Raw genomic sequence first — 25,013 nt, forward strand, 5'->3', positions numbered from 1 at the left:
TGGGTTTGTTTGATTTCTGGTTTAGGACAGTAAGATAGAAGAGCATCTTCATTAACAATTCCAGGATACAGAGGGCGAACAGATTGGTGACAAAGTATTTGGCCTCCCAAGCAAAGAGCATCTGCCTGAGCTGCTTCCTGCTATGGCAGCAAATACGTATCACGTTAATGTCCATCTCAAACGCCTCATCGTCAATGTGAATAAATAAAAACTGCCACTATCAAAGAAAAACAGGCAGAAGTCAGTAGAATTACACATAAATTAAAGCTACCTAGAAATTACCAGTAGGAATGTTTTCACATCTTGCCCAGAAAGTGGATTTTATAATCCTTTCTAAAGAGCTGATCTATACATGTTAGCTCACACTTTAATGTGTTGCCATTTGGCAGCTAAAGCCTATTCGAAGGATGGTTTGGGGTGAAGGGACCTTAAAGCTCCCCAGTGCCCCCCCTGCCATGAGCAGGGACATCTGCACCAGCTCAGGGTGCTCAGACCCCGTCCAGCCTGGCCTGGGATGTCTCCAGGGATGGTTCATCCACCACCTCTCTGGCCAATAACATTTTACATTATTTCATTACAGAAAAAGGTATGGACATGCTTATCACGTTCCAGGTTACAAAATGGAAGCCAAACAAAGATATACAAAGCATAAGATCTACGTTCTGAACAATGACGTCAAGAGAAAAGTTACCTGTAGATACTGTGAAAGCTGAAACAATTCCTGAGAATACATACTGGGAGTGTTAGCAGCAACCTGGAAATAAAGGAATTTATCAATCAGAATGGCTTTGGATTCTTCATTACGCTCAAGTAACAAAATTCATCATTTAAATCATGAAGGCAAATTTAAGATTATCTAACAACTGGCATTTTCAATCACTTATTGTTCTGTTACTTTTTTGTTCCGTTGCTTTTTTTGATTTAATTCTAGAATTGCCAGCTCCGGATCGAGTTCCCACTGTGTCCGTGTCTCTGCAAGTTCCTGAACCATCAATGCATCAGAGATTTTAAGGCTTTTGTTTCAGTTGAGATTAAACTGACAGAAAAGAAACAAGGTGCACAAAATGTGATGCTGCACCAGCCTCTCTCCCTTCAGTGTCCCCCAGAATATTAAACCAGGAACTTATCTAAATGGAACGAGACTTCACCAAGTCAGAAACGGGCACAGGGCTGAATAGGGCAGGAAATATCACATTACTGCAATTACCTTGTCAACAGGGCTTGGTAATGGAGCATGGATAACACTAGAAAACAAAACAAAATTAAGCAGTGAACACAAATAGCAGCTCTAAAATCTAGAAGACCCCTAGTGCTGTGCGTTTAACCAAGATGCTTTGTATTTAACTTTATTCTTCAGATAAAAATGAAGAGCTAATATACAAACATGCAAAACCAGTTAACGTGATGCTGAGCAACATTTTCAAAGTTACAGAACTATTTCCAAATTACGAATCCAAGGTCTATTCTAAAACCTCTCTCTACCAACTTTTATTTTAGTAGTTACACAATACCTGACTTCTAAAAACTGATTTATGAAGCTTTAAACCAGTTTACAAGCACAAACAATATATATGAAAAGGTGGTGGATATACTACTCCTGTTCACGAATTCAACAAACTGAGTAAAATAATACTTAGTGACTTAGAGAATTCTGTGCACTCCCATTAGAGTGGATATTGTACTTGCACATTCTCATCACAACTAAAAACATAACACCATACGTTCTACTATTTCTTATTAGCACATGCAATTACATAGAGAATTTCCCATAATACACCGTAAAGCCTCATGCAAATACTTCTGCATATTGATGATCAAAGAATATTTAAATAAGCAGTCAAAAGTATACACTTGCTGGGGATGGTAGATCATTAAAGTTATGTCGTGTAGTTGGCACTCAGCTACTGCAAATAAAGTCAGAAAATCCCAACTTGATAAGGACTCTCTTATTCTTGTTTAGAACTTGTTTATTCTTTCATAGTTGTCTTTATTTCTAAAAACAACAAGCAAACGAGATTTCTTTTCCATAATGCCTGCAAAAGAACCGTGCCCTCCGTTCTTTTCTTTGTGTGATCACAGGAAAAGAAATTGCTCTTATGCTGATTTAAACATAAATCCATCAAACCCTCGTTATACAGCAGTTTAGCTTTGGTAGACACATATCTATTCTTACTCTGATCGCAATCGAGCTTCCATCCCATCTGGAAGAAATAGTTTGATTGTGGAGACTATACATCCATGGGTAACTGAAAAGAAACAAACAGTAAGTCATCACGAGTTGTTACTATTTAATTAAAGTTCAATGCTTAATGTTATAGTAACCAAAGTGTTTTAAGAAACCCTGAGGCACAAACGGCTCCAAGTGCCCGGCTCTGCCCTCCCCAGCGCCGGAGATGGATCTTTATCGTTAGAAACGTGAGGAGGTTCTGCTGGGTACGGGTCCTGACGTAGCTTCAGGTCCAGCGCTTCTGCAAGATGCAAGTTTACCAAGTTTCTGTACGTTTTGATCATAAAACAAGGAAAAAGGAACGTGCCTACATGAGGTGATGCAGGAGCATACACCAAATAACAAGCCACCTGTTTGACAAGCACACCCAGGGATTTAAATGTAACACACCAATGTGTGTCGCTGGACACTCCAACATCTGGAACTGGCCAAGTGACTGTTATTGACAAACACAGGGATCACCAGGGGAACGCAGAGGAACCGCGAGCAGCATCATTCAAACCCCACGGCCCTGTTTCCACCCATAGCACAGGGCTGTGCGCAGCCCTAGGCAAGCGCCTGCCCATTTCGGGAGGAGGAAATCTGCTTCCCCAGGACTAAATCCAAGATCCTTTGACCTCAGTAAGGATCCTAAAGAATAAGAGAAGCAAATTCAGTATTTAATTGTTACATCGAGTTCAATCTCTCTTCACAATGTCTGCCAAAACATTACTGACACCATTTTCAATGACACTGCAAGCAGTCAAATTACATCTGGGTTTTTTTGCCCTTGTATGATTTGGGAAGCCAAAATTCTTTCCAGTTACATGGAAAGATAAGGCAGATGCTGTTCCCAGAAATACTGCCACAAGCCAGATACAAATCAATATATAGTCATCTACCACTGTACCTAAAGCACCCACCAACATACACATAGCTGCTCTACTTTCATGGTTATTAATATCAGCAAAACAGTTAATCTGGCTTTGGAAAAAAAGGACAATGTGTGTTTTAGGCCACCGGCAGCGCTCCAGGGAAACCAGACGGGTCTTCTAGGCGGCTGTCTCAATGGAATCTAAAAATACAGGAGAAATGATCCAGCTGAACAGAGCTGTTCTAACCTTTATTCAGTGCTAAAAGCTCATGCTTTGGAGAAGTATTATCTTGGCTACAGCACCTTGTTTTTTTGGGCTGACCTGGTAAAGTATTACATTTACATGCCAGGGAAAAACAGCCAGGACCTCATCGTCAAAACCAGGGGTATTGGGGTCTTTTTTGGCTTCAGACTTAGGTCCCCAGAATTCACAAATCTCTTATTGTAAAAACACTTAAAAATGCATTAGCAATATTAGCTGTAGCATGTAACACTCCCACAGCTTTCATAATGAAGACTCTTTCCTTTAAGGCATAAACAGGGAATTAGTGATTTCAAGAAGAAAAGTATCAGGGTAGCTGAAATTAAAGACCAACCACTTTACCTTTGGGTTACAGATCTGACATTATATAATTCTGAAGTTTTTCCATCAACACTCAGACTGCAAAAAAATAATAATCTAAAAGCTGCAGGAGCTTTATTTGTGTAAAAACTACGAGAGGATTTAGCAGAGGGACCCAAACAGTGACTGTGATGTATATTATAACCCTAGCAAAATGCTGGGTTATAATTGAAAACACAATTTACAAAAAGGAAAACCCTGCACGCTGTCCTTTAGCTAACAGTTCATTATAACTGGAAGATAAGTCTAAGGGAAAGGTAAAGCAACATACAAAATGTTATTATAGGGATGACCAGACAGGATAGTACAAAGTGTTTATATTCAAAGCTATATTATTCCTTTCGGGGAATTTAAAAAAAAAGGCGGTAAAGCAGGCTCTGTTTGCCGAATGGGAGCGAGCCAACCCTCCTCCCGGCCCCGCCGCCCCTCCGGCCCCGGCCCGCCCGTCACTCACCCGTGCCCGCGGGGTCGGAGCGGCCGGCCCGGCCCGAGCGCCGCCCGGAGCGCCGGAGCGCGGCTGCGGGGACACGGCGCGGCCGCCAGGGGGCGCCCCGGGCGGGCAGCGGGTGTGTGTTGGGGGGGCGGCCTAACGCCGGCCCCGCTCCTCACCCCGCAACACAAACGCGGCCAAAACACCCGTTTCTGCGCCGTCTGCCCGGTGAAACTGCAGCACGAACCTGCTGCGCCGCCCTGCTCCGCGGGACGGCCACACGCTTCGACACACAGCCCCAAAAACCCACCCAGAGGCACCCTGAACCCTCATGGGGGGCTCACGCTGCAAAGGAGCATAAACACGGGAATAAAGACATTATTTTGCCTAATTTTTTTACTTGCTTCACCAACAATTTGCAAGCGATGCTTTCTTTTTTACTTTCACTTGTTAACGTGATGACAGCAGCCATGGCAACACTCAAAATCACATTAAGAAACTCCCTGTCGAGATGTCCGTGTGTCTGTCCAGCAGCTCGCACTGGGTCTCCCCACCTGCACAGTGTCTTCAAACACCATGCGAGAGGAAAAACATCTTAAAGAGTCCAAACTTGACTAGAAAAAAGTGCATGAATTGTATTTGACCCAAATTATCTGGTATTATTTGACCCAAATTATCTGGTATTATTTGCCCCGCTGCTTGTTCCCCGGGGGGGCGCTCAGCACCAGTTCACTGCTGGAACGCTGCAGCCCGGACTGCGGGCGCTGAAAGGACACAAACCACACTGTGACAGTGAGAAGAGTGCGGTGAGATGATTAATAGATGAGTACTGTACTAAGAAGAGGGAAACGAGCAGGGCTCTGCGCTCGTTAGTAACATAACAAGTGGACAAATAAGGAAGCGGGAGTGTTGGAAACGTTAATCCAGGCCTGGGAATGACTTGAGCTCGGCAGCAGAACGCAGAGGGATCGGGGCTCATGTAAGATATCCTCATTAAAAAAATCACATACCAAGTGCACTGCTATTTCAATGAACTAAACCAAGAACGTATTTGCAAGAAAATTACTTACTAAAACACAGCCTGAATAATAAAATAAATGTATTCTAGCAATATGTACACAATTCAGAATTTACATAGGCAGCTAAACTCTGCCTGTTCTGTCATTACCTCCTAATTACACACAGCAAAATGGTGAAACGTCTTGTGCGGGTAAGGCATTATGTAAATATCTGAACACAAAATGGTTTTAAAGGGAATCCCTAATTTACTAACTACTTTCACGTGTTTCACTGCTACAGCAGGTTAACAGTAACATCTAAGATTACTGGAAGAGGCATTTATGTGCATTCCAGCTGCGCTCAGGGTGAACACCTGAGCTGGGTGCTGCTGTTTCATGCCCCAGGACGATGATACCGTGTCCATCTGTGTGTGCTCTGCCTCATCAGCGAGCTCGACATGTTTGTGGGTAACATGAGCACGGTTCCCATGTTCAAAGCCAAAGAGGAAAAGGCTGCAGCCTCAGCCCCCACTAACCCAATCACTAACCGAACGCCAGGCCGCCAGGATCGTGTTTTGTAAAACTAACATAAACCCGCTGGGAAGAACCGACCACCGGCAAGAATCTGCTTATGATGAACTTCCCACAAACTGTCACACGAACTAAATGCAAATAGTTGCTGATAAAAATAAGCGAACGCCAATTCTTCTTCCAACTAAATCTTCAGTTAAAAATTAGTTTAGGTCTAAATACAATGGCAAAATTTCGCTTATATTAGTGAGGACAGCACCTCATCAAACAAATAGTTTCAGCTTCATTAGATGCAATGTATTCCTTTGACTTACTTCATGTATACTGCTAGCATTCACAAATATTTGCAAACACTTCGCATGAAATAACATTTTGTGGAACTCCAGACAATTCCAACTGGACATCTGGGAGTTAAATCCTTGCAACATCATTTTTGAGAGGAGTGAAATAATGTGATGTGACCTTCACCACCATGAATCACAAATACCGGAGCTCCAGCAGCTCTCCAAGACAATACCGAACCGCCTCCATTGCTCAATGATGTTTTCCTTACAGACATACTCATTAACCTTCCTCCAATACTCCAGACTGTGAGAACTACAACCTATCAGGCTAAGGACAGAAAGAATTCAAGTAACAGATGAACAGGCTTCATATTTTTCTTTTGTTCACTTAATGCTGTTTAAAAATTCTACTGTTGTACTGTGGGTTGGTTTGTTGGGTTTTGGGAGATTCAGTTTGGGGAGGGGTTTGTGTGTTTGGTTTTTATAAGAACTTTACCACCAGTATTTCAATTTAATATTGTTCTTTCATTTCGTTCCTAATATACCCCTCTTTAAGAACAAGCTCTGTGAAGCTCTTGTTCAGAAAAGCTGTAAAGTGGAAGAGCAGCGATGGCAGTTCCGCCGTTTTATTGCCAATATATGCGTTACTGGATGCGGATCCTTCAGCACACAACCAGAACTTCGATGCTTATGGAAAACAACAGACCCACGAGTTAACTTTAAAAAGTCTTGGCAGTACTGACTACAATCTAATCATTAACTTACAGGCCAGTCTTCAGAAAGAGAAAGAAACTACTCCTGCAACACTGCCCATACACGCAAAAGAGAAGAGACAGAGGCTACATTTTATTAACACAGATATATAGCTGTTATAATACAAGGTCTCAAGCGTGCATACTAGAAAGAGGATATCGATAAAACCAAATAGAAATGCCATAAACTCATTTTCCAGCTAGCAATGTTTTTCTATCCTAGGTATCTAGGTATCTTGACAAGAATGGCATTAGCTTGTTTCGAACTTACGCCGAGTACTTTATCAAGAAATGCAGTTTCATACTTCTGCCACGTTATTTGCTGAAGCTTTAGGGTTCATCGGCTTGAAAGAAAGGTAGTTACATAAATTAAAGTGAACAAACTCCGCCCCCAGCACTATGCACACGGGCCCATGCGGCGCTGTGACAACTGCTCTAAGTCAGCCCCGCTGAGCTCCCGTTTCTGGACCTGCATTTCCCCTAAAGATTGCATTGTAATAAGCTGTTCTGAATAAATACACTTGGAAAAACAACACCAACAAACCCCAAACAAACCAGAGAATGATCCATACCCTTACCTTTCCGCGTGTTCTCCGTCACATCTACACCAAACTGGATGATGTCGCCTGACATGATTTCACATGGTGGGCTTTCCTCTGATCCTCTACTCAGTCTCTGACTATTAATAAAGGTACCATTACTACTTTTAGTGTCTTGAAGATAGAACTGTAAAAACAAACAAAAAATATATAGTAAAATATCTGGAAAGAAAGCAAAATAAATATGATGGAACTTCAGCTTTCAGTACAATTTTATCTGCTGTAAAATATAGTTTGACATCCCAACGTACAAGAGGACAAATGTACGAACTCAAAACACCCTCCTTAGGATGCAACACCTTCACATCATCGACAAATATTTGTATTTGATTTTTAGTTGAATTCTAGTACATACACTGTGCAAATAATTGCTACAAACTGTGCTTAACCCACTGCTGGCATGGAAAGGATCGGACATTGTTCCCAACACCTTCTGCCACTGATACATAAGAATTTGTGTTGGTCAACACACCAAGATTCTACCTGCTCACACGTTTACGGTACCAGTGCTCTGTGACAGAAATACACCATAGGGAACGACAGCACGGAGGGCACAAGGAAAAGCCTTGGCAGAGCATAGAATAAAGGAGTTGTAATGTAAGATCATTTTGAAACTAAAGAAAACAAAACTAGGACGTTTTTACCTCTCAGGGATACTAATTCACACCATTAAGTTAATCTCAAGATTGCTGCATCGACAAGTATCTTCGTAAATATCCATTTGTAGAGTTAATTAAAATTTAATAGCAACTTATTGAATGTGAAACTGCTTATGACACAAGACTTGTAGTCAAAACTGCCCCGAGAAGAGGTGAGAAGTGAGTCACCCGGCAAAGCGCTGACGAGCAGACGGCACCGAAAGGGGACGGACCGTCCCTGCATGGCCAGGTGGAACCGCTGCAGTGAGTCACCAACCGGCCTCCCGGGGTGAGCAGTCACTGCAGGGACCCGGCGGGACGGGGGGCCCTGCCCTCCTGCACACACCCGCGACCTCAGCGGGCCCCAACGCAATTGTGGCCTTCAGAGAAATTCACAGAATCGACTGGGCTGGAAAAGACCTCAGAGATCATCGAGTCCAACCCTTGGTCCAACTCCAGTCCGTTTATTAGATCATGGCACTAAGTGCCATGTCCAATCTGAGTTTAAAAACCTCCAGGGACGGCAAGTCCAGCACCTCCCTGGGCAGCCATTCCAATGCCTGACCACTCTCTCTGTAAAGAATTTCTTTCTAATATCCAGCCTAAATTTCCCCTGGCAGAGTTTAAGCCCATGGCCCCTTGTCCTATTGCTGATGCCTGGGAGAAGAGACCAATCCCCACCTGGCTAGAACTGCCCTTCAGGTAGTTCTAGAGAGTGCTGAGCTCACCTCTAAGCCTCCTCTTCTCTAGACTAAACAACCCCAGCTCCCTCAGCCTCTCCCCATAGGTCTTATGTTCAAGTCCCTTCACTAGTCGTATTCATGTATTCCCATGTTTCTCCTTTAAAAACAACTGGTTTGGGGTTTGTTTGTTTGGTTTTTTTCAAGATTCCATGGTTTTATTTGCCTCTGTTGTACCCCTCAAAAACGTGTCCTTTGGTACTAACAGTACCAAGGGACAGGTGAGGTTAAAATGGAGTAAGGGGCCAGCACTAGGGCTCTTCAGATCTCATACTGGAAAACGACACCCAGCACGTGGTAAGTCTCTCCTGAACCCACAGCCTACGTGTCACTGTGTCCCCAGGAGGGGACCCCACACAGCAGCCAAGGCAGTGTCGGTTCAGCAGGTCTATGGAATGAATGACTGCATGAAAAGCAGCACAGGAAAGATTTTATTTTCCCCCATACATGTGTCTTTGATCTTAAATTAAAGAAAATAATAATCAAAGAGTCATAAAGATGAAGGTAAACACAAATTACGGACGGAACAAGAAATTATGGCTGCGTTCACTGCATTAGCATCCAGACCTACCCTGCTCTAAATAACATATTATGAAATACTATATTTAAATATATAATGATATATAATATAGCTTTTATAACAGTTATAAGTTTAAAAGCCAATCAAACTAATTAGCTTGTTAATTTCCTCATCTGACAATACTGAGCCCTCTCACAGCCCCGCGCAGAGATCATTACTCTTTTACTTCCTGTTGGTTTTCAATTAGCGTCCTGCTCCATTTGAAAATCTTTCTGTTATGAAAAAGTGAGTCACAAGCAAAGAGAAACAAACATGCTGGCGCTTATTTGCTTTTCCCCACCCTCTTCTTTGCTATGCATAACAGCTGCCTTTTATCTCTCCCATTTTTGGATTAATCAGTGTCCCTTGCAAACACACGTGTGCAGAGTGTGCAGATGGGGTACAGATGAGCCAGCCCAGAGACGGGAGTGCCAGAGGAAAGGAAGCGCAGCGGAGCCGCAGCGACACGGAGCTTGCGAAACACCAGCGGACTCACAATCCACGCTGAAAAAAGATCTGCAGACAAACGCAATTCAATTTAACATTATTAAACTGATGTTCATCGGCTGCGTGCTACTGAATTTCATTATGTAAATTTTAGAAAAGTGATGCTCTTGGACTCTTTACAAACAGGATTAACATTTTCTTCTTCCTGCATCTAGTAAAGAAATTAATAATAGCAGTATCATGTGAATGAGGTGATGTTTAAGTAGAAAAGCACTGACTTCAATACTTGGCAAAAAGGATTCAGGAATCTTGTCTTTAATGCAGCAACTGGTCAACAACCCAGCGCGCTGGTCCCTTTCACGGCGCAAATCCAAATGTTATTTCCATGCAAGTTGTCACTGGTTCAAATGATCGTAAAGGTCAATCCCTCCATCACTTTTGTGTCATTACTAAAAGTTACCTTCAGAAAACAAAATCAAGTGCAAGCCCCGAAACAAACACATATACAATAACTAGTGTTTATGGTGATACGCTGGTATTTCGTATCTGTGGCGTCCTCGGTGGGTTCTCCAGTTCTCAAAGCAGCAGCTACATAACATGGAGCCTTCTGTGGAACGAGCAGCATTTGTTCTCCCCCTGTCCAGCACAAAGACTCCTATGACCTGACCGCCCGCAGCACAAAACGCTCACCAGAGAAGCCCAAGTGTGTTCTAAAGCAGAGCCGTCCCAGCACTGCACAAGGCAGGGAATCAGGAGCGGCACCAGCTCCCATCGCTTTGGCTGCCACCAGGCACAGCCGTCCTTGGCCATTCTAAGACACATCACTGCTACTCACCTAACCCAGCGTGAACCTGCAGGTCAGGACAGTTACAATGAGAATTACAATGAGGAGAATTACGGGAGAACTGAGACAGTTACAAGATTCACTCCATGAAGAGCAGCAAATTCTACATCTAAAAATGTGGACACAGACCACAGCATCTAATTAAACACATTCAGGCTTACTCCATGGCTGAATTAATAATTAAGTAAATAATAAGCACTAAAACGTAGGCCATTGCCTTTTACAGAAAGTCAATCATTAATATATTTTATTAATTCAATATATTTTCACTGCCTATACAACTAATGCTGAAAGCGAATGCCCATTTCAAGGCCTCCTCACTTACCATTCTTTTCCTCCCCTCATTTCTTACATGAGAGAAACACGCACAGCCCCCAGGTGCTTCAGAGCCCTGCCATACAGGCCTTGAGGCATTCATTAACACCAGAAACAGTAGAATAATTTGCCAAATGCTGAACTGTAGCCCCTAAGGGATGACGGCATCATTTCTGCCGTGTGCTCCACCCAGCCAGGGGGGTGGCAGCTGAGCCACCAGCCGCCGCAGTGACCGTGACAGTCTCAGGCCTCACATTGCGTGACCAAATGCTGAACGATTGATGCTGGCGTTGTAAATGCACCCGAGTACTAAAGTTCATACTAAAATTCAGCAAGTAAACAGGGATCTAGAAATGGGAGTACTCGGCCTTGAGTGATATTTTGGTTCAGAATTGGACTGAGCAGCAGCACAACTCGTTCAGTTGGTTCACACTGAGTGTTCTACCAGGTGAAGGACATTGACTTTGCACAATGTGAACTGTGCACAAAGATTCTAAAACAATACATAATGGGGTCAGACCCGTACGACCAGCATTTATCACACCGCAGCCAGAAAGCTTTTTCTCCCATACGATTAAAGGATCATTTTCTTTTCCTTGAAGTGCTAACTGGGTATTTACCATTTTGGGAGCAGCACTTGTGCCAGCGGAGTTCACTGTGCAAACCAACTGAATTCCAGGTCGGTCCTTTGGCTGTAGGACAGTGAAGTTCATCTGCTAAATTATCTCCAGAGCCAGTTGACTGCGTTCCTCATTCTGCTCTGCTTAGGCACATCCTAAATTCCTTTCCTCTCCCTTGCCTGACTCCACCCACCTATCAAGGCCGTACAAGTATTTGTCTCCATAAGCAAATATAATTCACAGGGTGGGGTACATCAAGCAAAACTGTTTTTCTATTTAGTTTTATATTCTGAAACACACATGGATCTAATAGCTCTTGGCTTACTCAACTCCAGCTACTTCAATTTGGAAACAAAACCAATGCATGAACTTTACAGTTCCCAGCAAATCTCCTATTTAAAACAGTTCTGGCTGAGGCAGGCACATACTATGGGACTAAGAGTGACCAGCTGTGAAGAAAGGGATTTTCAAGGAGTGGTAGCTGACTACTCAGGGACCGTAAGTATTGAAGGTGCTCAGAGCAAAGCACCACTTGCTAGCAGTTTTCAGTAACTTCTTTGGAAAATAATCAACTCACTCTTTCTGTTCAGTAAAGGAGAAAAAGTTAACAGTCTTTGATATAGCGCTGGACAAAAATTATTCACCCTAAATTTCCAAAAGGAAGTGTAACCCCAGTGTAAATGCAGCTATTCTGATGTCGAAGGTTCAAACGCTGAGCTGGCCCAGGAACTCAGCGCTGTCCTTCCCCAGGAACCCAGCGCCGTCCTTCCTGAGCTGCCTGCGCCCCAGGGGCAGGAATCGGCTCCTCGCTGACCACGGCTGTTTACCCCTCGGAGCTTTGTTGACTGCACTGCCAGGACAACCCGGCGGCTGCTCATACCTGTTGTCAAGCAAAATAAACTGTGGCAGTAAAAGCAGTTTTGTGCCAGCATAAGCGAGCCTGGGTATAAACAGAGTTCAGCCTTTTCTGGATGTATCTGAAGTGCTGTAAAGTATTAATCCCTCTGCTGCTTGCCCTGACCTGACAGTTCGAGTGCTTTGAAGTTCACTACAGGCTTCGTTCAGCTTCACTTTCATCTGCGCTAGATCAGCGGGACTCGCCTCACGAGGACATGGGGCTGTGGCAGGGACAGCAGGACCCACCTTGGGTGGGGGAACTGCCCAACAGCCAGAGGCACCAGCCGCTCTAACTGTGCACAAACACCCGTCTGCTACAACCGGAGCTGCTGGAGCGCGTTCCTGGGCAGCGCAATGTCACCTTCCTCCACAAAACCCAGCAAACATTTCTAGGTGTGTTGTCCCTGCAAACACTGCAGCACAGACTTTTCTTTCGCCATGCGACATTGCGATGCTTATTTTAACTGGTGAGGTCTCTGGATACACCTATCAGAATTTTAAATTATGGCCTATCAAAAGCATTCACAAAAAAAGACAAACATGACAGGATGCTTGCAGAGTTAACACCACCTCCTACCTGTTGTGCCCATTAGGCAAGAGCATTTACTTCCCAATCCACTACTGAAACCCCACAGTCACTAGTATTTGTAACTGAACTTACTGGTCTGAAGGCAAAAAGCTCAGGACTCAAGGTTACTATTAGTCAATAGCTCTATACTGTTCTTCAGAGGCTGCAGTTATCCACACAATCTACTTTACATCAGGAAAATTCAGATGTCAGACTTTTTGATTTGTACTAGGAAGTGGCCATTATTAACAGAAAAGCTACTAGAAAGATTAAGCAATACTTTTAAATTATTCGGTTTTAGAACTAGCTATGTGGAGCAGTATTGTTACATTTTCTGCAGTAGTTCATGTTAAAGAGGTTGGCAGACGATAGTTAAAAGTTTAAGTTTAGGATCTCAAACTCTATCACAATCTAAGTTCTCTAGTTTAAAACGAAAGCAAAGAACCATGCCAACAATTTAAAGCTTGTGCATACATAGAACAGAACAAGGATGAGGATTTCCAGCGCTCGCCTCCCAAAGTTCGCTGTGATCACACGGCAGTGCCCGCAGCTTTGGCTGCAGTGCCGCGTCTGTCCCAGTCACCGTCACCGGCCGAGACCGAGGTCTCCAGCTCCATGTGGTCACGGATGAACAAAACGAGTGGCTGAACCCACCACTGATCTGGTACCTGCTCCTCACCCCGCTCAGCAGCAGCACCACTCCCCGTGGACTCACAGTTCCAAGCGCTTTCAAGTTGCTTAATTTGGTGACCTGGACAAACTGGAGAGCTGGGCGGGGAATAACCTAATGAAATTTAACAAGGGAAAGTGTAGAGTCCTGCATCTGGGCAGGAACAACCCCAGGTTCCAGTGTAGGTTGGGAAATTACATATTAGAGAGCAGTGTAGGGGAAAGGGACCTGGGGGTCCTGGTGGACAACAGGATGACCATGAGCCAGCACTGGGCCCTTGTGGCCAGGAAGCCAATGGCACCTGGGGTGGGTTAGAAGGGGGTGGTCAGTAGGTCAGAGAGGTTCTCCTGCCCCTCTGCTCTGCCCTGGGGAGACCACACCTGGAATCTTGTGTCCAGTTGTGGCCCCTCAGTTCCAGCAGGACAGGGAACTGCTGGAGAGAGTCCAGCGCAGGGCAACAAAGATGATTAAGGGAGTGGAGCATCTCCTGTGTGAGGAAAGGCTGAGGGAGCTGGGGCTCTTTAGTTTGGAGAAGAGGAGATTGAGGGGGTGACCTTATTAATGTTTATAAATATATAAAGGGTGAGTGCCACAAGGACGGAGCCAGGCTCTTCTCGGTGGCAAACAATGATAGGACAAGGGGTAATGGGATCAAGCTGGAACACAAGAGGTTTCACTTAAATTTGAGAAAAAACTTCTTCTCAGTGAGGGTGGCAGACACTGGAACAGGCTGCCCAGGGGGGTTGTGGAGTCTCCTCTCTGGAGACATTCCAACCCGCCTGGACATGTTCCTGTGTGACCTCACCTGGGCGTTCCTGCTCCAGCAGGGGGATTGGACTGGATGATCTTTTGATGTCCATTCCAATCCCAAACATACTGTGATACTGTACGTAACAGTGACCTGGGCTAAAACCAGGCGCACTTCAGCAGCCGGTTCCTAAGGCCCACACTCACACCTCCCACGGCAGCCGCTGATCTCTGTTGGTTGCTGTATGACAGAATATTAAGACTTTAAAGTGCATTTCACAACCCGAATTTGGAGTTGTCTGTAATAGGAGATACCTGCCTAAGGCTGGAGCACAGTACGAAAGCCACGATGACCCGCATCAGCTTTGCTTTCATAAAATGTAAATAGAACTGCATTACAATTCCTGGAACCCCCAACAGTCAGTAAAGAACAGTACAAACATCACTAATCCACTTCTGTATTTCTTTTATTCACTTTAGCTCTAAAAGGAACTTTCCATGCTCCAAACATCTATAGCAAAAAAAAAAACTTCTGGAAAAAATACAATACTAATGTAATAGATTGTACTGAAAACAGTGCATGTACTCTGATGGTGTTCTCATCCAAAACCTTGCACAAAAGATGCCCAAGTCCTGTCTTTCCATTATTTTAAATTCTACTTTAAAATGAACCAACCAATGTGAAACCAACGGACATGAACAGAAACATGGCGGGAAGGGACGGTTCCCTCGCTCACCCTCCCTGGCAGCGTTGGGGCCCTTCAGGTCACATCACCATCTATTTTCTAGGAACAGCAATTTGTAACCTGGCTGGAGGGTTGTGAAGTTAACCCAACAATCCCACTCTGGAATTGCAAAATGCAGCAAAACGCCCAGTCCCAGCAGAACAAGTCCTGACCACGCTCTATCACACAGTAACTTCTCATTCCTCACGGTTCTGTAACACGTATATTCACGCAGAACACATATATATCCGCACTGAAGGCCATGGCCTGGAGCAATCCCATATCCACTCCTCTTGCTGAACACAGGGGGTTTGTGGTAAGCAGGTGTGCAATAAAGTGGTTCAAAAGGTAAAAGTTACTCACGGGCACTGATCCATCCACAGATTATTCAAATAAAGCAGAAACGCATTCACTGTCAAAAGGAGCAGGACGACAAGATACTCCCTAAAAACCTCAAGATAAAGTGTTTCACCACAAAACACGACAACGGTGTGCAAGAATAGATCTTGCTTCACATCAGTCTCATAGTTTTGATGCAAAAGGCTATTTTTAAAAAGGAGAGATCCAGAGAAGAGTGCTAATTTCCAGGTAATTTCATTTATAAAGAGCGGACTGACTTGCTATGGTGAGACGTGTCACCGCGGTTACCGGTGGCTCCTCTTTGGAGAAGCTCTGGTGTCGAACTGTCGTCCTCATGGTTCACAGCCATTCCTGCAAACGCTGCACCGTTCCAAGGCAATCACAAACATTCTATATTTATTTGCTTCACAAGTCTGTCCCTTCACATATGCTGTGCTTTAAAACTTCCTTTTCTAAGTAAATCATAAGTAGATTAAGGACATGAACGGCCTCAGCAAAGGAGATGTCACTCATTTCTGAATACAGGCAAAGCAGAAAAGTTGTCCACAAAATAACCCCCCAACTCAGTACTAATTATGTACCATTTTCTTAATGAAAGTTTAACAAAAAGAATTTTCAGCCTGCAAGAAAATTTTCAAGTACAATTTTAATTCTTTCTGAAATTCTCATACTGAAGACAAGAGATTTTTAAGGAATGTTGCTGCTTTAAGTGCTAAGCTAAAATATATTGACAATAAAGTGCAATCAAGGGAAGGATTCCTGAGAAATTACTACTCACACATGGTACCAAGATGTTCAAATTGACTCACTGGAATACAAAAGAAATGTGAAGAAGAGATTTTGTATTACTGCTGTCATAGATGACAATATCTTACACAACATACAGTGACTTTGAGACACTTTCCTGCTCCATGTTAAAAACGTGACCAGTATCGTGGCCTCATAAAACCATTAAAACTAGATAAACCCCAGGTCTGTGGAAGGGTATCGTACTTGTTGCAAAGCTGTTGTGCTCCATGTCATTACACAAGACATTTCCACAGCTCCTATCGCTGTGATACCAGCGATTACTTTGTATAATTTCCATCAACTTCTACCACCGCAAACATTTACCCCGGGGAAAGCACACGGACAAGGTGACTTTCTGAGGTTTCGCCTGACGTTACGGCGTTCTCTACATTAACCAATTACGGAAATACAGTGCAACTTAATACGGCTTTAAAATAAAGAAACAAAACGCCTTAATAGGCCGTTACCCAGGAATCCGGGCTTCTTCAGGATTAATCGCTTGGGATAATAACTTCTAAGTGTAAAGTATCGCTGCAACACTCACCAATCCCGGTGCCCCTACACGAATCCTTTCCTCCAAAACTGGACTGAAAGCCAAGTACTAGAGTTCACTGTAATAAATTTAATGAGTTTGGCAACAAGACATACTCAAACTTTGCCATTGCACAAGGAAACCTTATCTTGCAGCGTACAAAGTCCTAAAGGCTCTATTTGTAGGACATGTGTATCCAGATAAAACAATTGTGAGCTCTGCAAAGAGCAGGTTCCCATCTATAACTCTAATTTCTTTGCAAATGTATGCAATTTATCACTGCAATTTATTCTTTACCTTCAAGCACCTGTACCAATATTCCGCACCCGGGAAAAGCGCTGAGACTATCCAGAGAACTAACATTTTTATTCTTAAATTTACAATCAAGATGTGGCTAAAGTTGATAGTTACATCCCCTGGCCAACATTATAAAGTACAAGGAGAGAATAAACTGGGTCTCATCACCAAGTACTGCAATGCAAAGTACAACATTAGGCGGGAGATTTGCTACGTCTGAGCGGAGCTTTGCCCCAGCTGAGACCAGAGGTGAGACAGAACTTCCTCCTGCTTTCACATTTCAAGAGCCTTATTAAACCTTATTAAAATCTCGCAGAACTAAAAACTAAACCCAAAGATCTACAGCACCTACTAAAATAAACATGGAATTGTTTTAGTGGGAAATAGGCGGAATTGATGGAAAAAGCAGAAGGGAAATATTTTAAAGAATATTTACAAACATTTCAAAAATATTTTTAAATCACTTTTTTTTTCTTTTTAAAAAAGGAAATATTAAAATACTATCCAGATCTAGCATAGTAAATACTTACAACAAGAAATCTAACACAAACATTACCTATTGTTTCTGCTTCCTCAAAAATCTTGAATCAATGAGATAAGCGATTAGCAAAAAAATGAACCGAAATGGAAATTTTCCTTAAGAAATCTGCATTCTTAAACTTGTATCAGCAACCAATCCCATTCTTCCACTGCCAGCAAACTGGGGATGAACCCCCAGAGCATCCCGGGTGACCGGCTGGCGCGGCAGAGCCGACCTGCAGAGCTATGGGGTTGTTGGGCAAGCCCGACCCCAGCCGTCCCCGTTTGGCACCGCGAGAGCTGCAGAACCACCCTGCGACGTGGCTGTTTCTCCAAGGAGTGAATCATTGGAGCAAAGCTCCTCTGCTCCTCACTCCTGTTCACTTTTTGAGTGCACAAAGAAGCGGTGAAACTATTTAATCCCCTGCTCGTTCCTGCTCCTTGCACGCAAGGTGCCGTGTTTACCCGCGGTCATTAATTCCACTCTGCTGCTGGTTTATGATGGGGAAAACTCCCAGTCATTGCACATTCAGATAAAGAAAAAAAGCCCAGAGATTGCACAGACACCTTTAGATGCAATGGTGGTTTGGTGCTGTCACAAGAAAACGGTATAAATATTCTAAAAATATCCTGAGAAGCTCATGTGTTTCTCTCCCCCACTTTAGCAAGGGCCATATTCCATCTGAAATGACTTGTCTCATGCAACTACGATATTATCTTTTCTAAAACACCTGCAGCCAGCCTAGTTAATTCATTTCTCCTTTGCATAACACAAAGATTTCTTGCTTTCTGACATATCTGCTCCTGAACTATTTATCAACAGACGGCAGGTGTCCCAAGGAAAAGAACACTCACCGCATTTCTAAACTGCAGTTTAAACTTCCACACTGAGGATAAACTTCAAGTTATGGTGGTACCGACTCAACGCAGCAATAAAGAGGCAGCAGTACAAGTCCTAACTCAAAAGAACTGCCTCAGTACAAAAGACACGGTACTAATTGTAATCATGTCAAACTAGATATTTTTGTAACAGCTCCAAACCACAAATACAACCAAAATACAGCGGAGTGAGAATTCACCGCACGCTTCCTCAGCCTGAAAACAAGGGGTCACCAGAGCAACACGCTCCTCCCTGGTTTTCTGAAGACTCTGCATCTAGGACCAGAACTTAAAAAGCAAAACAAACCAACAAAAAAAAACCCTAAATTCTATTTATTTTCCTTCTGTACAGGGAGCAAACGCAACTAACTGGAAACCAAGCGCTGTCGGTGAAGGGTGCGGCTCCAGCCAAAGATGGAAAATTCATTTTGCAGCCCAGAGGAGCAATCTGACAATTGGGAGCTGAACACTTGCGGCGGAGGCACTGCCAAGCCGTACCTCCAACAACGCCGGAGCAAAAACACCCTGGGAGGAGGTTGGGTTTATTTGCCACCTATTCCTAGGTCAAGAGTTCCAAAGCAAGCAGTAATTGAATGCTGGTATTCCCGAACAAAGGCAATTAATTTTTTCAAGCTTAAGGGTAGCAATACGTACAGCATGTGGTCACATACCGAGGCGGGTCGGCCAGCAATGTGAGACACTGCATGAGCTGATTTTTTGATAGACGATCTTAGAGAATCTTAGTCAGCCGATTCTTCAGCTGCGTCCTCCTGGCTCCAGAACAAGGGGCAGGTGCTGCCGCCTCCTCCCCGGCTGGGAACAGCCGGACCGGGAACGGGCAGAGCGCAGATAAGACGTTCAAGGATCAGTAATTACCGTTTCAAACACGGTGTGACTCATGATCCATCCCGGTCTCAGTCAAGGGCAAAAATCACATACACGGTACACCTTGAATTCACAGATTAAAGGGTTTGCCTAACATGGCAAAACGTGCCCAGGTAATTATTCTGGTGCAGCTTTCTACATAGCCCAAAGTATTTTGAGGTCTGTTTTTTTCTAGCTATTTTCCATCATATCCACAAAGTCACTGGGGATGTTACATCGATAACGCTGTGCCCATGAATTTTATTCTTCAGACAAGAAAAAAAAAGCAAACAACATACTGAATGCCTTTTAAAATCTCTTTGTCAATAAAAAAGTACTTAGAACAAGCGCTAAGTGCCCACGACCAACCTGCCAAGGGCAGAGGAATCGCAAAGTGCTGCTGCCAACCTCACACCTTTGCTGCTGTCAAACCTGCCAGGCTCGTCATCCGCACTTCTCAGAAATACATTACCAAGCCCTGCCATGTTTTGGACTAAATGTGCCGTATTTCCAAGTACAAAAAGAACCAGCGGTTCCAAGTTTTCACTCCAACATCCTGCACTCAACAGCCACACGGCAGATCCATCCAGGTGTGAAGGTCAGAGCCGCCTCCACCACCTGTGTGCAGGTTTCAGGTCGCACTGTCCAGCTGACGCAATGCAGTGTAACGTTGTTCTAACCAAGATGACACCAATTTGTAATGGTTAGAAATATATAGTGAAAGTTTTCACAGTTCACCTCCTACAGCAGTGATTTGTTGCTGATACTCAATACATTGAATCACTTAAGTAATTCTTTGTACTTCAGTATCATCAAAGTTATTTCCATTTTCTCCCCCCCCATTATTTTTCAAACAAAGCCGTTAGTGTAAGCTTCATAGTTTATTGTTATTATTATTTGAAATTGATATATTAAAAAAAAAAAGGAGGGTGAGGATGAGAGGGAAAGAAAGAGGAAGATATGGTAGAAGTACAGATAGATTCAATCCTGAAAAACATATGCACGTGTACAGAACGGTGCCTGGTTCCTCTGAGCACCAAGATCTTCCATGCAGCACCAAGATAGGGAACGCGCCTCACTCGGCGTAGAAAGCTGGACGTGGTTTGCTCATGAACAAAAGGTCATCAAGGGATTTTTCCCCATTAACTCTGTTGCGATGCTTTGAAAAAAAGGTGCAGTCACAGAGCAAATATGAAGCAAAACAATTCTCCTGCCTACCAAGAACCACGAAAGAGTAAATTAACGGTGGTGGCCTGAAGGACTCCAAGACTTACTTTCTAAACCATCCACTCTCAAAAGCTGAACCCAAAGCCTTCACAGAAGGTTAAAGTGCCATTGGACTCTTCCATGTGGTAACCATGGGCTACCAAGAATAATCTCCTAAAACAGAAGGTAAATTACATAATAAATCCATCAAGATTTTCCCCATAATAATAATTATGGGTGGCATTCCCTGTTGTCAAGTTATTATTATATTTTCTTTACCCAATCCTCGTGTTATTCAGCTGCCATTGCCCAGACAGGTGAACACATCGCTACTGTAAGACACACAACACACCTAATCATCCGCGAGCAAATCAACACCCCGAGCGTGCAAATAACTTTCCTTTCTACTATTCAAACCTGACTTACAACCACTAGAGGGCAACGTAACTATACACACTCGCCCGGGTTTGGTAAAGCAAAGCAATTCAATTACAAAAGCACATCTCAGAAACTAAAGTTGAAGACTCTTCATATATGAAGATGGTTTATTTTAATACTGAAATTTCCACAAATTATAGCATATATATTGTGGGTTGTCTACACTATCAATTCCAACTGCAGAGCCTCAAACACAAGCTACTTTTAAGCTACAACATCCACATGAACAATTCTTCTACTTCGCAGATTTTAAAATTAGGTTCCTCCACGTCAGTGTTCCTGCTACTGAAATTATGCAAGTCACTGAAATTCCACCCAGAACAAGCAAGGATGTGTAAAAATCAGAACGCTGTCAAAGCCTTTGCACATTAAATATAGAAACTGAACTTCCTAATCAATGGTAAAAAAGATCTAGTTAGAAATTGGCCATATGCTGCAAAAGAACTGCAATTAACATGCAATCTTTTTCCACATCTAATCAGCAATTCAAAAATGCTGCTGTTCTGAGAACAGTCAGGCTTTCTCCTTACAAAGGCTGCGCTTTCTTAAATTGTATTCTTGACATTTAACATATTAAGTTCTGCTACAATTCATCATCTGAGCTCGTAGAAGAACAAAAGAGAAAGTCCAGAAAGTAAAGCAAACCAGGAGAATGAGTCATTTACTAAAAGAACAAAACATCAGGCAGTAGGATACGCACTGGTAACTCAAAGCAAAAACGCTTAAAGAATTATTTCCAAATCTGCAGCCCCAAAAGGACACAGAACGAGCTCTGGTGCCGCGTGTCAGATCAACCGGCCACTCTAACAACACCCAAATCTGTTCTGGACATCACCAAAGCAGATTAACCCTCAAATTAAGCTCACCTAAAACTCAGCCCGCACTCTCAGCACAAACACGGCCTTCCCACAAAAATACCTTCGCTGTGAAGTGAGCAGCTTTGACATACCCAGAGGTTTGTCATCCAAGCTTCAATTTAATATGGCTGTAGACAAGACTATACTTTGATTAAAGAAAAATCAGCCAGACTTTTACGCTACCTATAATTAGTCTAGTATTAGTATGAAGTTTTAATAAACTTTAATTAGGATGAGATGCCATCCATAGCTCATTTCAAAGGAAAATAGGTCGGGCCACTGGGAACCGGCAGCGTTAAGAGCAACATGGTTAAACACAAATTCAAGAGAAACACGAGTGTGTCCCCATTGCCGCTTCTAAACTTCTTTTGAAAAGAGTTTTGATCTGCAGTCAAGCAGTACACTGAGGTCCCATGCAATACCAGGCATATCAAACCCTAGAGATTATTGTTGTTATAATAAAACAGCATATAAAATTTATATAGAGATCTATATACAAATCAATAACTACTCTCCTGTCTGCATATGCATAGATCCACATGAATATCCACTGGAGCTACATAATGTAGCAGATACAGGTAACAAGTCAGGGGTAAGACCGTCTTCCGGCACCTTTTGACGCTGCTCCTGTCAGTCGGTAGGAATTTCAGGTATGTCCAGCATGGACTTCAAAAGGAGGAGGCCAGTCCTTCTCCTCAACCTGACATTCCCCACTCCTCTGCTGCCACCTGACAGGAGCTCCTTGGCTGAAGGATCAGCTGTATTTTAGATATTGTTACTTGAGAGACTCTGCGGCCGTTCCTGGAAAGTAACGTATACACAACCTCAGTCTTTCTATATCTCTTGGTTTCACTGGATACAGCTCTCCAGGACAGCCGCGGTATCTGCCATCTGAGTCCGCGGGGCAGCGCCGGGACTCTCTGCTTTCTCCTCTATATATTACAACTATCTTTTGTCCTGACAAGTTCCTCCTTTTGCAGCACGTCTCTGGTTTGGAGCAGTAACGTGCACAGCACCCAGCTGTTCTGCTCCCCAAACAGCCACTCTCGGGGTCACTCCACAACACATCTCCAGCTCCTGCCCTGCTTATTTGCTCTGGAAAATAACGAAACTGGACACGTGGAGGAATTTGGCGCAGGCTGGTTGCCTCCCTTCACACAACGGCAACGTGCGCAAAGCACGTCGGCAAGGAGGAAAGCACAGAACAGCTGGTACTAAAGCTTCAACCTGCAGCAGAAGGTGCCTTAAAAAACACAGGAGATAAACACAAATTCTCAATAAGTTCTCATGGGACAAACAAACTATTTTTTACTATATTTGTTTATCCCATGGCTTGCTTTTCTGTTTCTTAAAATTAGGTAAAAGATAAACATTTTCTGTTAAGCGAGGCCCCTCACTTACCTCGTTATATTGCACTTTCTACACTTAACTGAAAGCCGGACAACTTGAGCAGCTTATTTAGCTACTGACTGCACCAACAATGGGCTGGAACCTTCCAGCCTCAGCAGCCAAACGTCTCCAGGCTCCTCATCCCATCGGCTCCCCTGGGACCCCCCATCACCAACCACCACCCGGCAGGTTTGTTTCTCAACAGCTCTATAACCTCAGCGTTTCTTAATACGGCACATCAGGAACGCTGATGTTTTCTTCACTTCCTTTTGAAAGGTTTGGCTTGAAAACGTGAATACCAGACAGCAAACTAGTAAACAAAAATGTGTAAAGCACCTCAATAGTTCAGAGTAACAACGTAGAGGAGAAAAATCCCAAGACACCTCACACAGATAATATTTTGTAGGAAAAATGATAGCCATTCAAACCAACAGAACTCAACCCTCTGCCTTTAACTATTCTACCAATACCTATGTTGCTTTATATAAAATAATTTATGAACAATTTTAGAAAGCCCCTCTGGATTTTATCAATCATATGTATATACAAAAACGAATGTGCAAATTATTAACCTAGTTATAACTTATTACTTTAAAAGACTAAAATCGTTTATGCAAAGCAAGTTTCTCAACAGTAATACTCTCTAAGTTACAACAGAAGCGTCCTTGCACTGGGCCTTATGGTAGAGTGCGACACATGTACTTCTTTGCCAGCCGTAATTTCAACTGGAGGTGTAACGCACATTGGAAGAATTCAGTCCCTGAACTATTCTAAGGGAAAACAAAAACACGACGACACCACCCACAGAGAGAAACCCACCAATCTGATACCACCAAATAACGAATTTAATAATAAGCTTCCACGACTGCTCATTTTGAAAAGCAAACCAAACAGTTCTTAATCCTCCTGACAACTACACTCTGCAATACAGACCTATCAAAGCAAATAAAGACTTTTCACTTCAGCGACCATGCTTTGCTACTCACGCTTTACCTGGGGTTTTTTTCTCATTCACTTCAGAAACTGTATTACAGAGAAGTTCAGACTGTTCACTGATAAAAATCACCATTCGCTGTGATAGTCTCAGGAAAAAAAACCCAAACAACTCTGATTTTTAAAGAAAACTACTAGAACTTCGACATTCTGCAGATCTGAAGTTTCCCTGTTGTGTCAGTTCAAGGATTAAAACATCCATCTCTACTGAGTATCAACTACGATGCAAACTGAATTCCTGTATTTCTTCAGGAAGCAACATGTTCAAAATTCTATGAAGTATGAAATAAACTATTTCAGCTGTGACAGAACCATGGAAATGAAGGTAAGTAGTTCCATGTTGACATTTAAAACATAAACCAAAACCACTGAAACTAACTCTAATATCCAATAGTTCCAGTAGCAAGTCAGGAGTTAAACTATTTTCCCTTTTTTTAATGGAATCTGACCCAACTTCCAACCGCACGAGTTCAATGAAAATAATCTGTCTGATCAAGTAAGATGTATATTGTTAGAAAGGAAGCTCATTACAACCGCCATTTCTGCATTGCTTATAATGATGCTTCATTTTTACGTGTTAAGAATATTTTGATAGAATTTAAGAAAATAAGCTGAGAAAAAATAGGCATTTTTTAAAATGAAACATTCAAACAGCAGACTTGACACAGCAAATTTTCAAGGAAAAGCTTTGTTACCTTTACGATGATTTTCTCAAGAGCACAAACTCTGCTCCTGGAGCACCTATGCTTAATGGTACGAGTGAATTTGAAAAGGAGAAGTGGTGATACGTGTTTCCTGTTGGTTTACTTAAGAAAAAAAAAGAG

At 43.0% G+C, this 25,013-nt stretch overlaps 1 protein-coding gene across 17 annotated transcripts in view; it reads right to left on the reverse strand.

Moving 5' to 3' along the window:
• The window catches only part of SLMAP (sarcolemma associated protein), a 67,802-nt gene that overhangs the window by 30,298 nt on the left and 12,491 nt on the right, over nucleotides 1–25,013 (reverse strand). For all 17 annotated transcript variants that reach the window (XM_080350662.1, XM_080350663.1, XM_080350669.1 and 14 more), the window contains exons 3-6: nucleotides 7,276–7,423; nucleotides 2,174–2,246; nucleotides 1,208–1,244; nucleotides 692–754 (exon numbers count right to left, since the gene is read on the reverse strand). In XM_080350662.1, the coding sequence (XP_080206788.1) occupies nucleotides 692–754; nucleotides 1,208–1,244; nucleotides 2,174–2,246; nucleotides 7,276–7,423 (321 nt within the window). The remainder of the gene's footprint in view (nucleotides 1–691; nucleotides 755–1,207; nucleotides 1,245–2,173; nucleotides 2,247–7,275; nucleotides 7,424–25,013) is intronic.

Source organism: Nesoenas mayeri (assembly GCF_963082525.1).
Source record: "Nesoenas mayeri genome assembly, chromosome: 10".
NCBI classification, from domain to species: Eukaryota; Metazoa; Chordata; class Aves; order Columbiformes; family Columbidae; genus Nesoenas; species Nesoenas mayeri.